The following is an 18,642-nucleotide window of genomic DNA, read 5'->3' on the forward strand; positions in this document are numbered from 1 at the left end:
CATTTGGTCAAATCCACTGATGCTTGAGAATTGGACAGAATAATCAGTGGCAGAATCTTTAGCTGTTCTAGTAAACAAAATAAATGAAATAGCATTTCAGATCACAAGTGGTAGCCATTTTCTTTTGTGTCAAAGAAATGCCAACTTCTTTGTTTTCTAAGCAATTTGTTTTCAAAAATTTGCAGGAGCCTTCTGTCTCTGTAAATAACGCTTATAACATTATTGCATCTGGCATACTTTTGTGATTTATATTTTAACTTTTGTCTACATTTGGAATGATGTAATGCTTTTTTTGCTTTTTCTTCTCTTTTTGGATAGGAAAACCTGTTAATGCGAATTCACTTCCACATTGCAGATGAGACAAAGGAAGATATTTGCACTGCACCACATTGCATTTCCCATCAGAAGTTTGCAATGACATTGTTTGAACAGGTGAGGTACTGATAAATGCTTTATACAAATGACTGGTTCTCAAGTTTCAAATTTTCATTCCCAAGACATGCATTGCCATGCTAAAAAAAGATACAAGCAGAAATGTTGCTGTGGAAATAACTCGTTTAATCATGTTGATGTATTACGTTTTCTTTCTCTTTAGTGTGTTTGTACCAGCTGTGGTGCCACCTCTGACCCATTACCTTTCATCCAGATGGTACATTATATTTCCACAACCTCACTCTGGTGAGTTGAGATTTTTACAGGGAAGAGAACTTCTCTTTTTTTTGTACTGGTATTGCAGTTTGATCTTTACCTTCACAAGATTAAATGTCCAGAACATGGTATATTCAAAGTTGGTGGAGCTTTGATAACTGGGATAAAGAACATGAGGATTTAGTGGAGCAGAAGATACCAGTTTAGGCATGGATCAGTGCGTCTACTTGTTTATGATTCTGAATCTGACAACTGTCGCAAAGACTCATGTACATTTTGAAAGACCTTAATATGTGAGCAGGTGAGTTAAGAAGCAAGATAAGAAAAATAAATAATTTATGCTGCAAAGAACCTTTGGACATTTACTCCATCCTGTTCAAAGCAGGACTAACTTCAAAGCTATATCAGGCCGCTTGGGGTTTTGTGCAGCTGAGTTTTGAAAACATTCAAGGACAGAAATTCCATGACCTCTGGGCTGCCTGTTCTAGTGCTTAACCGCTTGGTCTGAAATTTTTTTCCTTGTATCCAGCTGGCATTTTTGCATCTTTTGCCTCTTGTCCTTTCTCTGTTTGCCTCTGCAAAGAGTCTGGCTTATGTTTGGCTTCTCTTACTGCTCTTCCTGTGCAGTACTGCTGCACTGAGTGTGCTCTGTCTGAGGCGTGAGACTTTGTATTTTCTTTTATTGAATTCCATGAGATTCCTGTCAGCTCATTCCTCCAACCTGTCAAGATCCTTCTGAATGGCAGCACTCCCTTTCTATATATTGACTGCTCCATCCAGTTTGGTGTAATCTGTAAACTTGATGGGGGTGTATTCTGATTCATCATCCAGGTTGTTAATGAAAATGTTAAATATCATTATCCCCAGTATTATTAACTCCTGAGGAACATAGCTCTTAACTAACTGCTGGTTATGTTTTGATCCTGTGAACCTGAAGGTCCAGCTAGGTTTTTGTCCCCATTGTATTCTACCTGTGCAGTCCACACCTCCCAGTTTGGGCACAAGAACAGTGCAGATGACTTGGAAACCTTACTAGAGACCAAATGATATTCACTGCTCTTGCCTCCTCAACAGAACCCATCATTTTATGATAGGAGATGATCAAGTAGGTCAGGCACAGTTTGCCCTTGGTAAATCCATGCTGGCTTCTCTGACTCACCTTCTTGTCCTTCATCTGCCTAGAGATGACTTCCAAGGAGATTTGGTTTGTCATCACCTTAGGTACTGGAGCAACACTGACCAGCCTGTAGTTACTCAAATCCTCTTTCTTGGATGGATATAGCTCTTGCTTTTTCTAGTTATTGGAGAACTCCCGTGGTCACCATGACCTTTCATTAAAGGAGGTGGTGCACAGAGCAATGGCTCTAGCTCTGCAGTAGTTTGTTTGAATGAATGCTAGAGGAGAGAAGTCTTCCTTTAGTAGGTGGCTGTGCAGTTAAAAGCTGCTTAAATCTGATCAAGGCAGGAGTCTGTTATTCGCTTTTGTCTTGAAACTCTGATGGGGATGAAAACTTCTTTGTTTCTTGTCCTGCACGTGAGACGTAGTTAGACCCCCCCCCCAAAATTGTCTTGAAAACTGCTGGTTGCTCTTCTCGTGCAGATCTCTGTTGAAAGCTACTATATCAGGAGTATTGGAAAGCATTCTTCCTTGTGGCTGCTACCTGACATTCCATCGAGATTTAGGGGTTTTTTTAGGTTACCAGCAGACACTGTGTATCAGAATATTATTTATTAGAAAAACAGGAAAATAATTATGTAAACGGTATTAAATATTTTATATGAAATATGTCAATAAATTTTAAGTCACACATTATTTTGAAAACACCAGTAAACAGCAATGTACTTATTTACCTCTTAAACCATTTTAAGCTTGAACATGTTTTGAGCTCTAGTGTTCTTGGGTACTTGCTGTCACCTTTCTTTCAACTTAGACAGTGAAATCAATTGGGTACTATGCTATTTTTTGTTTATAGTTTTGTTATTAAGGATGTGCTTTACTGTGCTACTTTACTAAGGTGGTTATTGAAGGAAAGCATTTTGAAGCACATATTTCATTTTGAAATGAAGTATTTCTCAAAATGCTAAAGCTTGCTTTCAAGATGTAAATTTTAAGCCAAAGTAGAAAACTTGTTTTCTTTATGCAGTATTATTATGGAAGGTATAGTAATTCACACTTAATAATTATGTGATTTTTCTGTACTACCAATATTAAATGTAAAAAGTGTTGTGTATTTTAAGGTTCTTAACTTTTCATAAAATTTAAGTGAAATTTATACTTCATGTGGGTTTGTGTTTTTATTTTATTATTAAACTTTTTGTTTTCCATGCTTTCTCTGTGATAAGCAATCAAGCTATTTGTATGCTGGAGAGACGAGAGAAACCCACTCCAGATATGTTTGGAGAGCTACTGCAGAATGCCAGCACTATGGGAGACCTGCGAAACTGTCCAGTTAGTGTCTTTAGTTTTCCTTTTTGGGGGGGACAGGCAGGACAGAAGACATTTAGTAGATTACACTGATGTGTACCTTTAACTCATGAGCATTTTCAAGGTTTAGCTCATCATAATGATAAAAAGGATAGATAAGAGAGCTTTCTTTGGGTTTTAATTCAGTATCTATCAGTTATTCCATGAAGGAAGGGAAAAAACGACTGATCTTGAGTGGTGCTTTGACTAGACACAAGTAGTGAGACCAGGAATAGACATAGTGTTTGGATGAAAACTAAAAATGAATGTTTCTGAGAGTTAGAAACCACAAAAAAAGTTGATGAGGCAGAATAAATTGGAAATGCTTACATTGCTCCCAGGGAATAGCCACACAATCGATACCTGCTCAAGCCTGTGTTCCTGCTAGAAGTACCTGTCATATGTTTGCTGTTCAGCTTCACTGAGAGTTGGTGAGGCCTCCAACACTAGCATTACATGAAGCTGCAATCATGCTGCTTTCATCATGTGATGAAAGTTCTGGGATCTTACCTAAAGAAATGGAAATGACAAAGAATTTGGAGGCTGTATCTTTTCATAGGAGATTTCTGTTTGTTGACAGTGGTTTTGATTAGCTAGGCATTTTAGAACAATGTTCCCACTGTTCATCCCAGTTTCTCTGGTGATTATTTCTGTTGAGGGTAGTGTGCTTCATCTGTAATAATAGCATGGGAAAAGAAGTACTTATTTCTTGTAAAATCTTTCCAGCAGTACCATGCTATGGCACAGATAGCAGAACTTTTTTTACCAGTTACTGTAATCATGTGTACAAGATTGGTTTTTTTGCCTTGATAAGCTTCCATTCAACTTCATTGCTACCCTTCAGCTGGAATAAATTGAACTGTTGACCAAACTGCTGTACCTGCAGCATACAGCCAAAATGTTGGTCAGAGGGAAAGAGAGAAAGGACTGCCACTTCCCACTGCCAGAGAACATCCCGACAGTGAAGGGCTTACAGGCTACACAGCATATCTGCAAGAGCTATGCCAAAGGCAGAAATCATCACAGAAGATTTGAGGAAGTATTGGTTTGTTTTTCTGAGTAAGGCTTGCTATTCAGAGTGTGGGAGATATTGACCAGAAAGTATAGGCTATAGTTGTGAGTGATGACTGGCGTTTAACTACTTAAAAACAATTCACTGCGTATGTCCAGTTGATAGTAACAGGCTGCTGTTGTTAAAAATGTTCCATTCTGCTATGCAGTAAATGTCTGACAAAATTCAGCTAAATTAAGTCTGTGTATCAGTTGGGTTAAGGAAAATTTTAAAAATTCACATAAATACTTTTTTTTTTCTTTTTTAATCCTAAGGGCTAGATTTCTAAAGCAAGATTTTGATATCTTGTTCTACCTTTTAATTTGAGTATGTCCACATCCAGGGCTTTAGATAAGTATGCAAGAAGAGTCATCATTATACTTTTTCACATAGTGATTAATAGGTAGGGCAGGAAACAGCTGCATAATTGCTGCTTCAGGTAATGCTGCTGTTAGACTCCTCACCAGTCCTCTGTGAAGCAATACAGGCTCTAACAGGAATGGCTTGTGTGCCTGTTCCCTGGGGGCAGTGTAAGTATTTCCATTTTATCCACCCCCCACCCCCTTTCTGTAACTTACAACTCTGAAACATTCACTTTTAGTCTCCATTGAAACATTGTTTTCTTTTTTTGGAATATTGGCTCATTTTTCTGAGTAAAAGAAACGAAGATACTGTATTGTTTAAAAGATTCATGAGTCCAGCTATTTAATAACCGAAGCATGGAGAGTTTAATAGAAAGACTTTCTTTGTCAGGGTGAAATGCTATTTAACTGTGAAATAATTGGTTGGATAAAATGGCTTACTAGTACTTGCTGCCCCTTTCTTCTTCTATTTGGAAGATTTTTCTGTTGAGGCTTAGCTAAGGGTGGCCTAAAAGTCATGCGAGGAAAGCTTTTTATCAGGATGCCATATTTGTCCTGTCTTGCAGAAAATGCTGATGTTAGCTAGCTGAAGCAAAGATGACAATTTGAGAGTAAGATAGGTTTGTTGTGAGGTAATCCACAGGAATGCTTGTACTTTCAATGACCCGTGCAAAATATGTGTGAATATAGTCATCTTAATATTAAAACCTCATATCTACATTTAAACATTACAGTCCTCTACCTGTAAAAAAATCTGTCCTCACTGCCTTGTTGTTAAGCTCATTTCTTTCTGGTTTTTTAATTTTTCAGTTTTGTCTCTCATTGATAATTGGGACTGAAATTCTGGTTAATTTTCTAAGTTGCTGTGGGGAAGAAAGGCTTTATGATCTCTTCCCTGGTTGTAGTGTCAGAAATTATTATATCCACTTGTGAAACTGGTCTCTGTAGAGATGAGAAACTATTCTCACTATGAAAATGTTTTGGTTTTTTTTCTCTGGAATCTTGCAGAAGTAATTTTGTGACCTGCCACAGGGGGAGAGAGTGAGTGTTGGAAAGGAACTTTGTCATAGTTGTCATGTGTCCTGTCCTGCCTGTCCCGTCCCGTCCCCCCCCCCCCAAAAAGATAATGCACTGTTTGCTAAAATTACAGTGATAATCTCTTAATGCACATGGTGAACTTTTTTCATGATGCCTTAAAGATGCCCACAATTCTAAAAGGTGATGGATTAGAAGGACCACTGAGAAATGTCTTAGCTTCACAAGCAAGCTTATCTCTGAGAAGTACTCTGGCTAGAGAGTGAGGGGAGACTGGCCAGTCAATAAGCACTGGTAGTTATCTAAAAAATAAAAAATGGGAGGAGGAAGGGAAACAGGAAATAAGAGGTGAAGAACTGCTATGGGTTAGTAAAGCACCTCTTATTCTCATGATCTTCCAGCTGCTGCTCTCATATTTATATGAATATTGACCTAACTATCCTGTCTAAGATGAGATGCTTGAGGTACCTTGTAGAACAACCACCCAATTTTAACAGCAAAGCAGCACCCTGAAGCTCATGTAAAGCACCAGTCTCTGTAAATATAATTTTTAATCTGAGATTCTGATCAAAAGAAAGTGAGCTTTCCCTCCAATTCCTAAGAATGTTTCTGGGATCTTTCATGTATGCTTGCTAATCTTTTTTTAAGTAAGCCTGCTTTTGCACTATACCTTTTAATCATTATCAGTAGTATGAGGAAGAATCAGCAATGTTCACTTTAAAGCTTGTGAATACCAAATAGTCTTGATAACACTCCTCATCTGTGACATAAGCAGCTCATATCTTGACACTGAGCATATTACATCTGCTGTGTTTCACCACCACCTCTTTGGAAGCTGTACTTTTGAAACTTATACTTGTTAGTGTCTTGCCCTACCATAATAAGAGAAGGATTATATTCAATGTTTTGTTTTATTTAAATCCTCAGAGTAACTGTGGGGAAAAGATCCGTATTCGTCGTGTGCTGATGAACTCTCCACAGATCATCACTATTGGCTTGGTTTGGGACTCAGACCACTCTGATCTGGCTGAGGATGTGATTCATAGCCTGGGCACTTGCCTTAAACTGGGAGATGTGAGTTTTTTGTATTTTGACACTACCTACAAACACAGTCTTTCTCATGCTAGTCTATAGTAGCGGATCAAGAAAAATAAAAAGTCGCCATCTTTACCTTTTCGGTGTCCACGAATAGAGGGCAGATCCAAGGATGTGACCTGTTTCAGAATGCTTCACAAAACCTGTGAAAGTACTGGTGTAATTGCATATTCTTGTATTTCTGAAATGACTGAAAATTAAAAATTACTCCAGAAAACAAAGCTTGTCTAAATTAAAAAATATTTTCAAGTGCAAGGAAATTTTGGATTGGGGTTTGTGCTATTTCCATGAAAATACATATGCACTCTTTCATTTTGAAGAACAGAAGTTTGCTTCTATTTCTTTTGAAGGCAAAATGTATTTTGGGGTTCTGTTTGGTTTTGTTTTAACTTCTTTAAATCCTCTTTTCATTGAAGTGTGTGGTTGTAACACTTAAGAGTTAGTTATAACTGAGCAGTCGCTGGGAGATGGTAGCTGGCACTGTGTGATTGAATGATAGATTAAATTAATTAGTGTTTGGGATCTAGAGGTTTGTCCCCTAGAGAATTCACTTATTCTAGATTAGTTGATGCTTTGGAGCTGAATTATTGTATACCAAATTGTAGCTGTGTCTTACTGTAGCATTGAGGTATTACATTAAAATAATGAAAATACGTATACACACATATATAAAAAAAGCATTGGCCAGTGCACAGTGTACCAAAATTAGTGCGAGTTAATGGAAATGTGGTTATGAAACAGTGTGGTCCTTGCATAGTAAGGAACGAACACTAAAAAAATGAGTTCTGTGCGTTTTTAGGTAAAACCTGATCAGTTAAATAGAAAACAGGTTGGTTTTTTTTTTTCTGTGTGCTGAATTCTTTCAGCCTGCTGATGCCTTCACTTCATCTTTTCTGTGGTGTTGTCATAAACTTGTCTTTGCTTAAGTCAGAATAAATGCCAGCTGTTCGCTGTCAGAACCACTTTGTTTCTACAAAGCAGAGAGGAATGAATCCTTTAAACAGTATGTGATATAATCAGCAAGCATGACACAAAGAATACAAATTTTCAAGTATAACCACACTTCAAATTCTGAAGAGGTATTATAGCATTGTTGTAAAGGTCCTCCTTAAAGTACAGCCACAGTCTCCGAGACTGACTTGATTCTTGAGCATCTGGTGAGTTGGTAGGAGTCCCTTCCTAGCCTGTGTCAGTGAGTTTGCTTATACATTAGTTAATTACTTAAGTATTTATTGCCTTGTTTTCTCTATCTTTTGAAGTAAAAACCCAACACCTTTCTGTAGTACTTTGAGGTCTTCAAACATAAAGCAGTCTGTAAAATTCTGGGCATTTTATTAATTTCTCCTTTCATTTTTCTTACCTCCCTTCTTGAAGCTCTTCTTCAGAGTAACTGATGACAGAGCAAAACACTCAGAGCTGTATTTAGTGGGAATGATCTGTTACTATGGAAAACATTATTCTACCTTCTTCTTCCAAACTAAAATCCGCAAGTGGATGTACTTTGATGATGCTCATGTCAAAGAGGTGAGAAAATAATGTTTAGAAAAATAATATGTTAGAAATTTGTTAGCTACTTTTGTGTAGATCCATATTGTTTTCTACAGATTTTGAGAAATTTTGGCTACTTTTCCACTTGAGAGCCATAAGTCTGTTGCTCCTTTTTCTGAGCGACGTAAAGGATTCTCAAAAAAGCATACCAGAAATCTCAGAAGCCCTGTTTGTAGTTCTGTCCTGTTGGCTGCCAGTCTTGCTTTTATGTTGTTGTTTGAAAACCTACAGTTTGCTTGTGAACACAGCTAATGTACATCTCTTTCCCTTGCTGACATGCAGTATAGCTATTTAGTGCCTGCTTTTTGCATTCTTTGTTGAAGTATCTAGATGTCAGTCTTCCCTTGTGGTTGCTGCCAACAATGAATTTTCTGCTTCTTTTGTTAGTGCTTCCCCCCTGCCCTTTTCACCAAGTGTGAGGTCCTTGACATTAGAGATACCAGTACTGTGGTCTTGGCACACCATTATTACATCCCATTAATTTGGCATTATTTCACATCACTGTCCTTTTATTCCTTCTAGTCATGGAAGCACAAAGATGAGAGAGGAAAATTTTCTCTTGTAGTCATGCCAAGCACAGTCTCAAAGGGAAAACTCTAATCCTTGCATTTGTTCAGTCACATTTCTCTGCAGCAGAACTTTGCCAAGGATGGGTGCTGCAGTGCATTAGTAGAATACTCGTGTATGGAGCAAATTTATTGGAATAGATGTTCAATGTATTAGGTGAAACCTGTATTAGTACGTGGGGAAGATTTTTGAGATTAATATAACTATATCAATCATTGCCTGGCCTATCAAAATGCTTGTGGAGGTTCTGTAACAGCAGAAATATTCACACACCAAAGTGTTTAGCTTTGACCTGAATTTGCTGTCATGCTGTTGATGTCTTTTATTGTTTATTTTGTTTATGCTGATGGATGGATGAAGAAATTTTGTTAATTTTTTTTTTTTTTTGGACAGATGCAAAGTTAGAACATTTCAGAGGATGAAAAGCTTTTTATGGGGGGATTAAAGTCTGAAAGGGGAGGATTATATTTGCAGTCGTATTTTTCGCAGGAATTGTAATTTGTTTAGCCATAAGATGGTGAATACCTTGATTTTAGTTGGGTTGTTTCCAGAACTTTCTTGGTGAGTCCAGTTCAATGCTGGATATAGGAGGAGTTAAAGAATGTCAGTGGAAAATCAAACTCTGAAATAAGCATGAGGGAAAAAAGAGAGCTTATTATAGAAAATGATGACAGAAAACCTTTCTTGTGCATTTTTTTTAATTATTGTTGTTAATTCAGATTGGTCCAAAATGGAAAGATGTTGTGACAAAGTGCATTAAGGGTCACTATCAGCCTTTGCTGCTGCTGTATGCAGATCCAAGAGGAACTCCGGTGTCAACGCAAGACTTGCCCCCTCAAGTGGATTTACAGCAATATAGCAGGACTTGCTATGATAGTGAAGACTCGGGTAAGCAGTCTGGACTATATCCTTTATACCTTTATGCTATAATGTTGCATGTAAAATTGTTCTTCTGTTTTGGGTGTGTTTTTGTTAGCTGGAGTCCTTATTGCTTGTCAAAGCTGATCTAGAATTCTGAAGAGAACTACCAGTGTTTCACCTTTGAACTTCTCTCTCATTCCAAGACTCTGTTGATTGTTTGGGTAGTAACCTTTTCCAAAAAGGTTTGGAGAAAGAAACTGGGTGGGGATGTGGGATGTGTGTGTGAAGGACCTGTTGTGGCATGGGCGTAGAGAGGAACAATAACTGATGACTTCAATGACTTAAGTTCATAAATCCATCAGCAGTTCTAACAGGAAGGGAACAAGACCAGAGATGCACGAACACATAAAAATTAAAGGAAGTGGCAGAATTAAACTCAGGAGGGAAATTAGGGAAAAGAAATACTAAGGAAATGTCATAAATGAGTCCTTTACTAGGATGGTGAATGTATGTGGGGGGAAGGGGAAGAAATACCATTTAATTAAAAATAGACAGAATCAGTGCAGCTTCTCTTCAGCCTTTGGCTTGTCTTTTACTCAGATGAAGCAGTGCAAGAGATACAAACTGATTTGTGGGAGACTGAAGGGGAAGGGATTGGCAAAGGCTTATGCCCATAGATCATGTTTACTTCTTCATTTTTCATGGTCTGTTTTGCATCAAAAAAGATCTACAGCTGCAGAGATATGTAGCACTTAACATCTCAGAGGCCTTCAACATGTTGCTACTTCCTGATTTCTTTGTATTAATGGTAGTCCGTTGAATTAGAAAGGTATGTCCAAATAAGGTGCTTCAGAGGTTAGAACTTGGTCTGCTCAAGATATCAGTAGTCGTCTGAACAGGCTGTTGGTTTAATGAAGTTCTGGGTATTGTTGGATATTTAATCACACCATTGGAGGTTGTGGCCTCATTTAAAGAGGAATAGATAAATTCTGAGAAAGATATGCAATTGCAATTGAGATAGGGTGAAAATAAAAAATGGGTCCAAGTTTATAGTGCAATGGCTTTGCAAAAGAAAATTGTTTCTATTTTTGGGTGTTTGCAGAGAATATCCTGAATTGGAGATGAGTTTATAAGTTGTCAAGAACAGCATGGCGAGACTAAAACCAGAAATACAACCTTTCTTCCAGGATTTTAGCCTATTTATACAACTGTAATTCCAAGAATATTTAATGGTTTTCCTGGCCAGTAGCTAACTTTATGCTTCCTGGTCAATGAATCTGCAGAGAACATCTGCTGTCTCCTTATTTATGTGTTGACAATCTACCAGTAATGAAATAAATCTCCAACTCCTCTTAAAAATAAATGCAAATAAAAACACTGGCAAGATGACCTTCACTTCTCAGTTGACAAGATGCCTTGCAATTTATAAACCTGAAAAAATGGGAAGTCTGGAGGAGGAAGAAGAGGGCCTTCAGTGCTATATATCAATTGTGAGCACTTCTACAAGCGTCAGGGTAATACACGCTGTAAATTTGCCTTGCTGTTCTGCTGGTTGATCTCCAGGAAATACATAGATAACCCTTCTGCTCATTGTCTCTGCAGTATCTAATATTATTGTGTTCTAAAATTACTTCAGGAAGCTGAATTAAAAAATATATATATATATAAAAAAAGGTGTTTCCTTTCAGATAGAATTCGGAAGGCTATAGTGAGTAACCTGCTCTTTTATTTCAAAAACACTTGGTGAGTCCTCAAGGCTTACTCTTGTAGTCTGCAGTGTTCAATGTTGATACCAAGCTCTTGAGAGAATTTGTGAGATTAGTGTAAGTTGAAGTGCCAGCAGAAATCATACCTTATACATTTTCCTGTCAAATATAAGTGAGTTATTTTCTAGCCTTGTTGATATCCAGAGTTTTCCTCCCTAATATACCTTTTTCAGAATGGCCTTTTTGTCTCTCACTAAGCGTAACTACAGCTTCTGGATTCCTCAGTGTTATCAGATATCCATATCCCATAATTCAGAAATGAACAGAGATTGCTTATTCTTAAGCTGTTAATCGCAATATTGTACCTGAACTTTTGTCAGGGGAATCTGATAAATGCATCAAATCACATCAAGATCTGATACTACAAATTATGGAGGAAAGATTGTCAAAGATGCTGCTACGAAATGTTGTGAAGCTAAGTGCAAACAAGTCCTGTTAATGTTTTTGATTTTCTATTGAATAAAGACTTCAGTTTACAAATTGTTTTCTAGTACTCAGTTCTGCAGCACTGATTCTGGTTGCCTACATTCATCTTTCTTTCTGTGACTGTTATCTCCGTAACAGCTGTATTCTATATTTCTTTAAATGAATAAGATTTTTAACCAGTAAGGAGGTGGGGGGAAGTTTCTGATTTCAAAAGTTGTTAGGCATCCTTAAATAGGACATCAGCTACAGGACTTGCTCTCACTGAAAATGTGAATTGCCCTCAGGCTGAGTGTTTGCAATTAAACTTAAGAACTGCTTCTTTAATTTCTTCTCTCTGCTTTAACTTGTCCCCTGAGAAACGAGTACAAAATTAATATCCTGTATATTCAAGAGTGTATACATCACATATATAAAATGGCCAACAGTCTTCAAACTGTTCAAATTTTTACTTTTATGTACTGAAAGTGGTGGGAGGAGGTTGTCTTTTTCTCCTCTTTTAATGAGTTTAGTACTGTACTGAAGTTGAATCATGATGCTTCATCCTTCTTAATATTCCAGTTGTGCAGGGGATCAATGCTAGCTTCTTGACAAGGAGCAGGTTACTTTGCTTTAGATAATACAATTTCAGTATATGGTTTCACTAGATAAGCTTTTGATTCATAATAGATGAAATGTGTTAATTATTATAACTTGTGATGTTCTTGTTATCCATATTAATATTTTGGACTTGACTAATTTTTTTAACTTTGACTTCCCCTGAAGCAGTGTATTTCATGTTTAAATTACACTTGACAGTGTCAAAAATTAATGAAAAATAATTTGAGTGTGGTACTAATGTGTACTTTCAGTCCAGTGGATGTAGTTTAATTTTGCGTGTTAAAAGGATTTGATAAATATGGAGTTATCAAAGAGAAAGAAATAAAGGTTTGCAGAAGGAATGACACTCTCTCCCCCTCCAAAGGAGAGGACCTTTCCCATAAGCTCTGGCATCCTTGAATCTGAGTTTGTATGTTTGGTACTCTGTTTTTCTGTTAACTTCTGTGTAGTTTCCTCTGGTTTTTTAGCCTCTCATGACTTTTATAATAGCCCAGAAAGATTGCAATTTGATATTACTTCCTTCCCTAGGGAGAGAACCTTCCATCTCGAGTGATACCAGGACAGATTCCTCTACAGACAGCTATCCTTATAAACAGGCGCACCATGAGTCTCTGGTCAGTCACTTCTCCTCTGACTCACAGGGGACGGTCATCTACAATGTGGAGAATGATGCAGCTTCACAAAGCAGCAGGGACACAGGTAGCAGATACCATTATATCTGTGTGATCACTGTTATTAAATATGATGACTGCAGTGGAGTCCAGTGAAAAATCTCTCTCTCTAAAACCTAAAACAGAATAGTGAACAGTGTTTAATATCCTAAATGTTTTTGGTTTGTAATGAACCATTGGCATTCACAAAAAATAAGCGTAATATTAAACGTCTTGTTGACTTCTGTAGACTTGTATCTAGCCAGACAAACATTTACAGACATGTTTTCTGTTATCCACAATCCTACCTGCTCTCTTTGTTACATAATTCAGTAAGTTGGAGTCTGTACATTGCCATTTTACGGTTTGGTAAGCGTTGTGTGTGCTACTTACTCATCTATGGGCAGTTACTTCATTTCAGGAGTTGTAGCTGTCTGGGAAAGGTGTTTCATCACCAGAATCTCTCATACCTGGGCACTAAGGACTTTCTATGTAAGTGGGTGTTGGTAGTATTTACTGCACCAGGGTGGAGCATAAGATTATTTCCTGCCTGTGCCATGGAAGCAAGTGAAGTGAGAATCTGCAGTGAGAAGGCAGTGTGTATATATGTTCCTTTGGGCAGCTGAACAGTCAGCCTGAACACTCTTTAGTTGAAAAGAGGTTAACTGGAAGTCTGAAGGCTTAGATCTCATCTATTACTCATGCCCAGTGACCCTAGTTAGCATATTTCTGCATACAGTAACTTTTAACTTCTAACATCACTTCTGAAAAAGTAGTGCATGAGTTAAGGTGAGACTTCTCAAGCATCAGAAATATGATCTGCTATGTCTGTTTGAAAAGTTAATTTATTGTGCCTTAAATAGACCTTCTAAGAAGATGAGAGTTGAATCAGCAACTGTTGCACCAGAGTGTCAACAGCTATCCTACCACTTTGTCCTTTTAGTTGCAAAATAGTTGCTCTCTTGTATTCTGTGTATGCGTATGATATATGTGTACTTGGTTCATTTGAAACAATCTATGGTACAAATATTTTTCACATCAAATTCCAAAAAGGAGTTTCAAGTTGGTTTTCTGTAGTAATCTTTGATTCTTCATCAGAGGTCCAAGTAAGTGTAATACATGGTTTTAGATAGCCCAACAGTACTTTTAATGTTTTAGCAAATACTTAACGCTGTAGGTTCCAGTCATAGTCCTAGGTGAGAAAGAGCGGAAGGTTGGAATGGAATTTGAGTGATGAGGAAACAAAATTTATGTTGATCTTCAGAGTACAAAGATGACAAAATTGAAAATGCTGGTGGAATATTGTTTATATAGTCTACGGAAGTGGCACAGCGTTTATTGGATTAGGTTCCTCCTTGCAAAACTTGCCATGCAGAAGTCAGCAGAAGAGGGAGGGTAGGGGGATGGTTGCAAACATGTAAGCATGAAGTTCAGCATGTAACCTTTTGTTCTATCGTTTTTAGTGACTTTGTCCTTCTCTTTTTCTTTCTTCTCCTACTGATTCTATCCTATGTTAGTCCCTTCAGCTTAGCCCATCTCTCCACCTAAATTTAGTTGTCCTCATCTTCCCTGATTAAGCCTTAGCTATAGTCAGTCTGTCCCCTTAGCTAGCCACCTGTCTGGGCATTTCCCCTTTTTTTTTACCTACCCAAAACCTTTCCAAAAAAGTCAGTCTGCCAACTCATACAACTGCTCAATCATCAAATGCTGATCTGTGGGGCTATAAAGAAGCCATCCACATTGACCTGTCAACTGAATCGTTCTGGGCAAGAGCAGGATTCTTCATTTAATGGCCATTTAGCCATTACTCCAGCCCAGAAAATTACGGATCCTATCCCACATCGTCCTCCGGGGAAGGACCACCATTGGGTCATATGACCTCAGGCATCTGGGTACTTCAGAATGGGGGCATGAAGAGTGGCTGGATAAGCCCTCTTTTGCTCCTCCCAACCTGTGCTGCTGAGAAAAATGTGCGTATTCTGGCTGCCCTATACATGCAACTGAGATTTCAGTGGGAGGGAGTAAGGGGCATTCTGTCTTAACCTGTTTGATTTATTCTCTTCTCTAACATATTCTTAGACACGCACACAAGCCCTACAAAACCAAACTTCTCCTTTGAATATCACTGTTTGCTTATGAAGCCATCTCATCTCTGGAGGATGAGGTTTTTAAGTGATACATTCAGCAAGGGACACCTTTTAAGTGTATGATTGGGCACTCAGACAGAAATCCTGGCTTGTTATTTCAGTGAATTAAAAAAAAAAAGAATTTAAAGTGTTAGCTAATATTCTTGGGATTGTAATTCCTATATTAATACATTATGTTGGATTTAGTCTTTGTTCCAGAGGGACCAACTAAAGACAACAAAGCCTGTGTCCTGCAAACTTTTGTTTCTTGGCATCTCCTCCATCGCTATTAAAAGTCCAGTGACAATAGGACTAAATTTGCAATTTACGAAAGGAGGAGAAAGTATTTATGCAGAGCTAGCAACCTTCATTCTACAAGGCTAAATTGGGCTCTGATTAGTCTAGGCAGACCCTAAGCTAGCTCCAGTAGCACTAAATATCTTTAAATAGTTTCCTGTTACAGTACTTGAAGGATGCTAACCAAGCACTCCCTGTTAGGTTAAAAGAACTTTCAGGGGAAAGATGTTTGACTAGAGAAGTTGTACGCTCTGAAGTGAAACGTAAGACTCTTGTATCTTCTATCTTGAGGGTATATATACAAGGTATAAGATAATACTGTACTTTCAGTACCTAAAAGATGTGTGACAGTCCATGCTGTGAAGGCAAAAAAAATTCTCCTGAAGCACTGACTCATGCTCAGTCACCTAAATGCTGCACTTCTTCTGTCTTCACTGCCAACATTTCTCTTTTACTTCCTTAATTTCTTTTCTTTTATATAATCTGCTTGTTTCTAAAGAATTTGGCTACAAAATCACTCTCCACTTTGCAGATTAATAAAAATGCAGCTCTTGTGTAGCTTGCTTTTTGTTGTTTGGATTCCTTACCATGCATTTATTACAGTATCTTTGTAGCAGTTGTAGTTGAAGTGAATTATTTTTTAACTGTTGAATGTACAACTTTATGTGTAAAATCTGCTTTAAATGTTGTTGATTTTTATGTTAATTTCTAGAGAAGGGGGAAGACTTAGAACAGCCAGCTATGTAGTCTGGGGGCTGTTAATCCACTAATTGGGTAGTAGGGATTTTCCTTTCCTGTCATCCTGTGCAGGTGAAAGTTGGTGATATAAAGGCTAGAGAAAAGTCTTTGTAGCTTATTCATAAATTCCCTTCTTATCTTGCATCTCTGTTTGGGACTACTCACGTGAGTAAAGCCATGCGTGTGTTTGTGCTTGCAGGTTTAGGACTGTGAATGTGTGAGAACGATAAAATTTAGAAAAGGCAAAAGTCAAATACTTTTAATTCACATTTGATATGAGGAAATGGGGAATAAATTGTGTGCAAGAGAAAATACTAGTGCTCAGACACATGAGCTGTATTAAGGGAACATTGTCATGTGTCAGCTGATCCATGTTGATGGTTTGTGTGTATGCTCTTAGCTTGTGGCAGATATGAATTAGCTGACTTAGTCCTTGAGAGCCAACTGGGGCTTCTTCACTGTACACTAAACCAACTCAGATTACTTAGTATTTGCTACAAGTGAAGAGAGTGCAAATAGATAGTTAGTGCAGAGCAGCTGATGACGTGCAGTAATTTATTATTACACAGTAACTTGTTTGTGTGTTTGAGTCTTCATTCAACAGAGTAATGTCAAGCAAGCTGTCCTCAGGATTTTTGTGTTCATGGCTGTTAAAACTGAAAAAGTATTCAGACAGCAAGAAAGTGGTGTCCTTTAGACTATTAGAAGATCAGGCAGAGTCAACTTTTTCCTCTTCCTGTGGATGAGCTCTCATAAACCAGATTCCTTGTAGGGGCTGTATTGCTCTTTTATGACCTTAAAAACAGAACATCCTCCCCAAGACAAAACCCAAAACTTTTGGATACAAAAGCTTACCCAAACATGCCAGTTACCGTTGGAGTGTCTGTAGCTCCTAAGGATCAGGAGAACCCTGCTGCTTTTAGCACACAAGACCACTCAGTCTGAAGGCTCTTGTGATCTCTACTGTGTTATTCTGTTCTTCCAGGGCACCTGACTGACAGTGAGTGCAATCAGAGGCATGTTTCCAAAAAGGGCTCGCTGGCAGACCGCAAAAGGAGTTCTAGCCGGTCTCGGCGAAAAGGAGATGAGGCTCAGTCATCAGGATACCATAGTGAAGGCAAGAGATGTTACCTTATTTCAAATATCAGTATCTCTTTCTGCATGTTTTTAAGATCCTCAGTGTGTACATGCATTTCACTCCTTGTTTCTTACATCTGTGTCTGTATTTGTCCTGTCTTTGCTTTTTTTTGGTTTGGGGGCTGTTGGTTGGGTTTGGGTTTTTTTTGGGGGGGGGGTTGTTTTGGGGGGTTTTGGGGGGGGTTGGTTTTGGTTTTTGTTTTGGTTTTTTTTTTCCTTTTATTTTGTTGTGGGGGACCAAGGGGGTGTTTTGTCTTTTACTTTTCAAAGTCCACATGAAGATGCTGCAAGTAGAGCTGCTGGTTTAATCTGAAGTTATTTTTGTGGCTTTTGCTGTCTCTGTAAACTGCAGGAGAAACCTTGAAGGAGAAACAAGCCCCCAGAACTGCCCCCAAACCATCCAGCAGCACCAGCAGGCTGAGGGAATTTAAAGAGACAGTGAGCAATATGATCCACAGCAGACCACAGCAGATTTTACAAACCATCCAGAATTCTCCTCGTGGAGGGAGTAGTGTGGATCAGGCAGAAACACGACCCTCAGAAAGCCTCTCTGCACACTCTCGAGACTGGGAAGTGGAGAGTACCAGTAGCGAGTCTAAATCCAGTTCGTCTAGCAGGTACCGGCCAACCTGGAGACCCAAAAGAGAGTCTCTGAATATAGACAGCATCTTCAGTAAAGACAAGAGGAAACATTGTGGCTACACTCAGCTTAGCCCCTTCTCTGAAGAAGCAGGTAAGAATTTGAGGAGAAAGATTTATTTCAGAATGTGTGGAATTTATTATATTCCACTATCCAATTTTGCTTAAGTAAAGTAGGAAAGTGAAATTTTGAATGTGGCATTTAGGTCAGTGGTGAGTCTTGTCCTTGAAGGCTAGTTTCTGTGTGGATGTTCATGTTGCATGTATGATACTTCTGTTTGCTTTGTATGCGCTAAATTTCACATGTAAGGAAAATAATAAGGGAAACATTACTGTCTGTGCTGCTTAAATGGACACAGAGCTAGCCTGCTAAGTATCTGAAAGTTCATCCCTTTGAATGGCCCTTTGCATTGGTCTGTTTTTTTTTTCTCTGGCTCATCATGGTATTTTTGCATGATGGTTCAGACTATGGTGCAGTGAGTACCTCATGTATCAGTGCTGAGTTCTTGTTGTGAGGATAAGAGCCTGGCAGCCAGTGATGATTTATCTGGGACCATTTTACACCATAGCAGCTATGGAACTTGTACGTAAAGACTTTGTCCTCAGCTTTGCTGTTTTTGAAAGTAATAAAATTG

At 38.2% G+C, this 18,642-nt stretch overlaps 1 protein-coding gene across 16 annotated transcripts in view; it reads left to right on the plus strand.

Annotated features, from left to right (window-relative positions):
- USP54 (ubiquitin specific peptidase 54) overlaps window positions 1-18,642 on the plus strand; it is a 131,659-nt gene that overhangs the window by 71,063 nt on the left and 41,954 nt on the right. For 14 of the 16 annotated variants that reach the window (XR_011326846.1, XR_011326845.1, XM_069796349.1 and 11 more), the window contains exons 5-13: window positions 319-432; window positions 596-678; window positions 2,992-3,097; window positions 6,488-6,634; window positions 8,030-8,179; window positions 9,490-9,658; window positions 12,949-13,119; window positions 17,217-17,348; window positions 17,721-18,101. Coding sequence is in view for 14 of the 16 variants with exons in the window: in XM_069796349.1 (XP_069652450.1) it covers window positions 319-432; window positions 596-678; window positions 2,992-3,097; window positions 6,488-6,634; window positions 8,030-8,179; window positions 9,490-9,658; window positions 12,949-13,119; window positions 17,217-17,348; window positions 17,721-18,101 (1,453 nt within the window). In the remaining 2 variants the exon portion in view is untranslated. The remainder of the gene's footprint in view (window positions 1-318; window positions 433-595; window positions 679-2,991; window positions 3,098-6,487; window positions 6,635-8,029; window positions 8,180-9,489; window positions 9,659-12,948; window positions 13,120-17,216; window positions 17,349-17,720; window positions 18,102-18,642) is intronic. The other 2 variants (XM_069796357.1, XM_069796359.1) reach the window with 1 other exon arrangement.

This window comes from Haliaeetus albicilla, chromosome 11 (genome assembly GCF_947461875.1).
Source record: "Haliaeetus albicilla chromosome 11, bHalAlb1.1, whole genome shotgun sequence".
Taxonomy (NCBI): Eukaryota; Metazoa; Chordata; class Aves; order Accipitriformes; family Accipitridae; genus Haliaeetus; species Haliaeetus albicilla.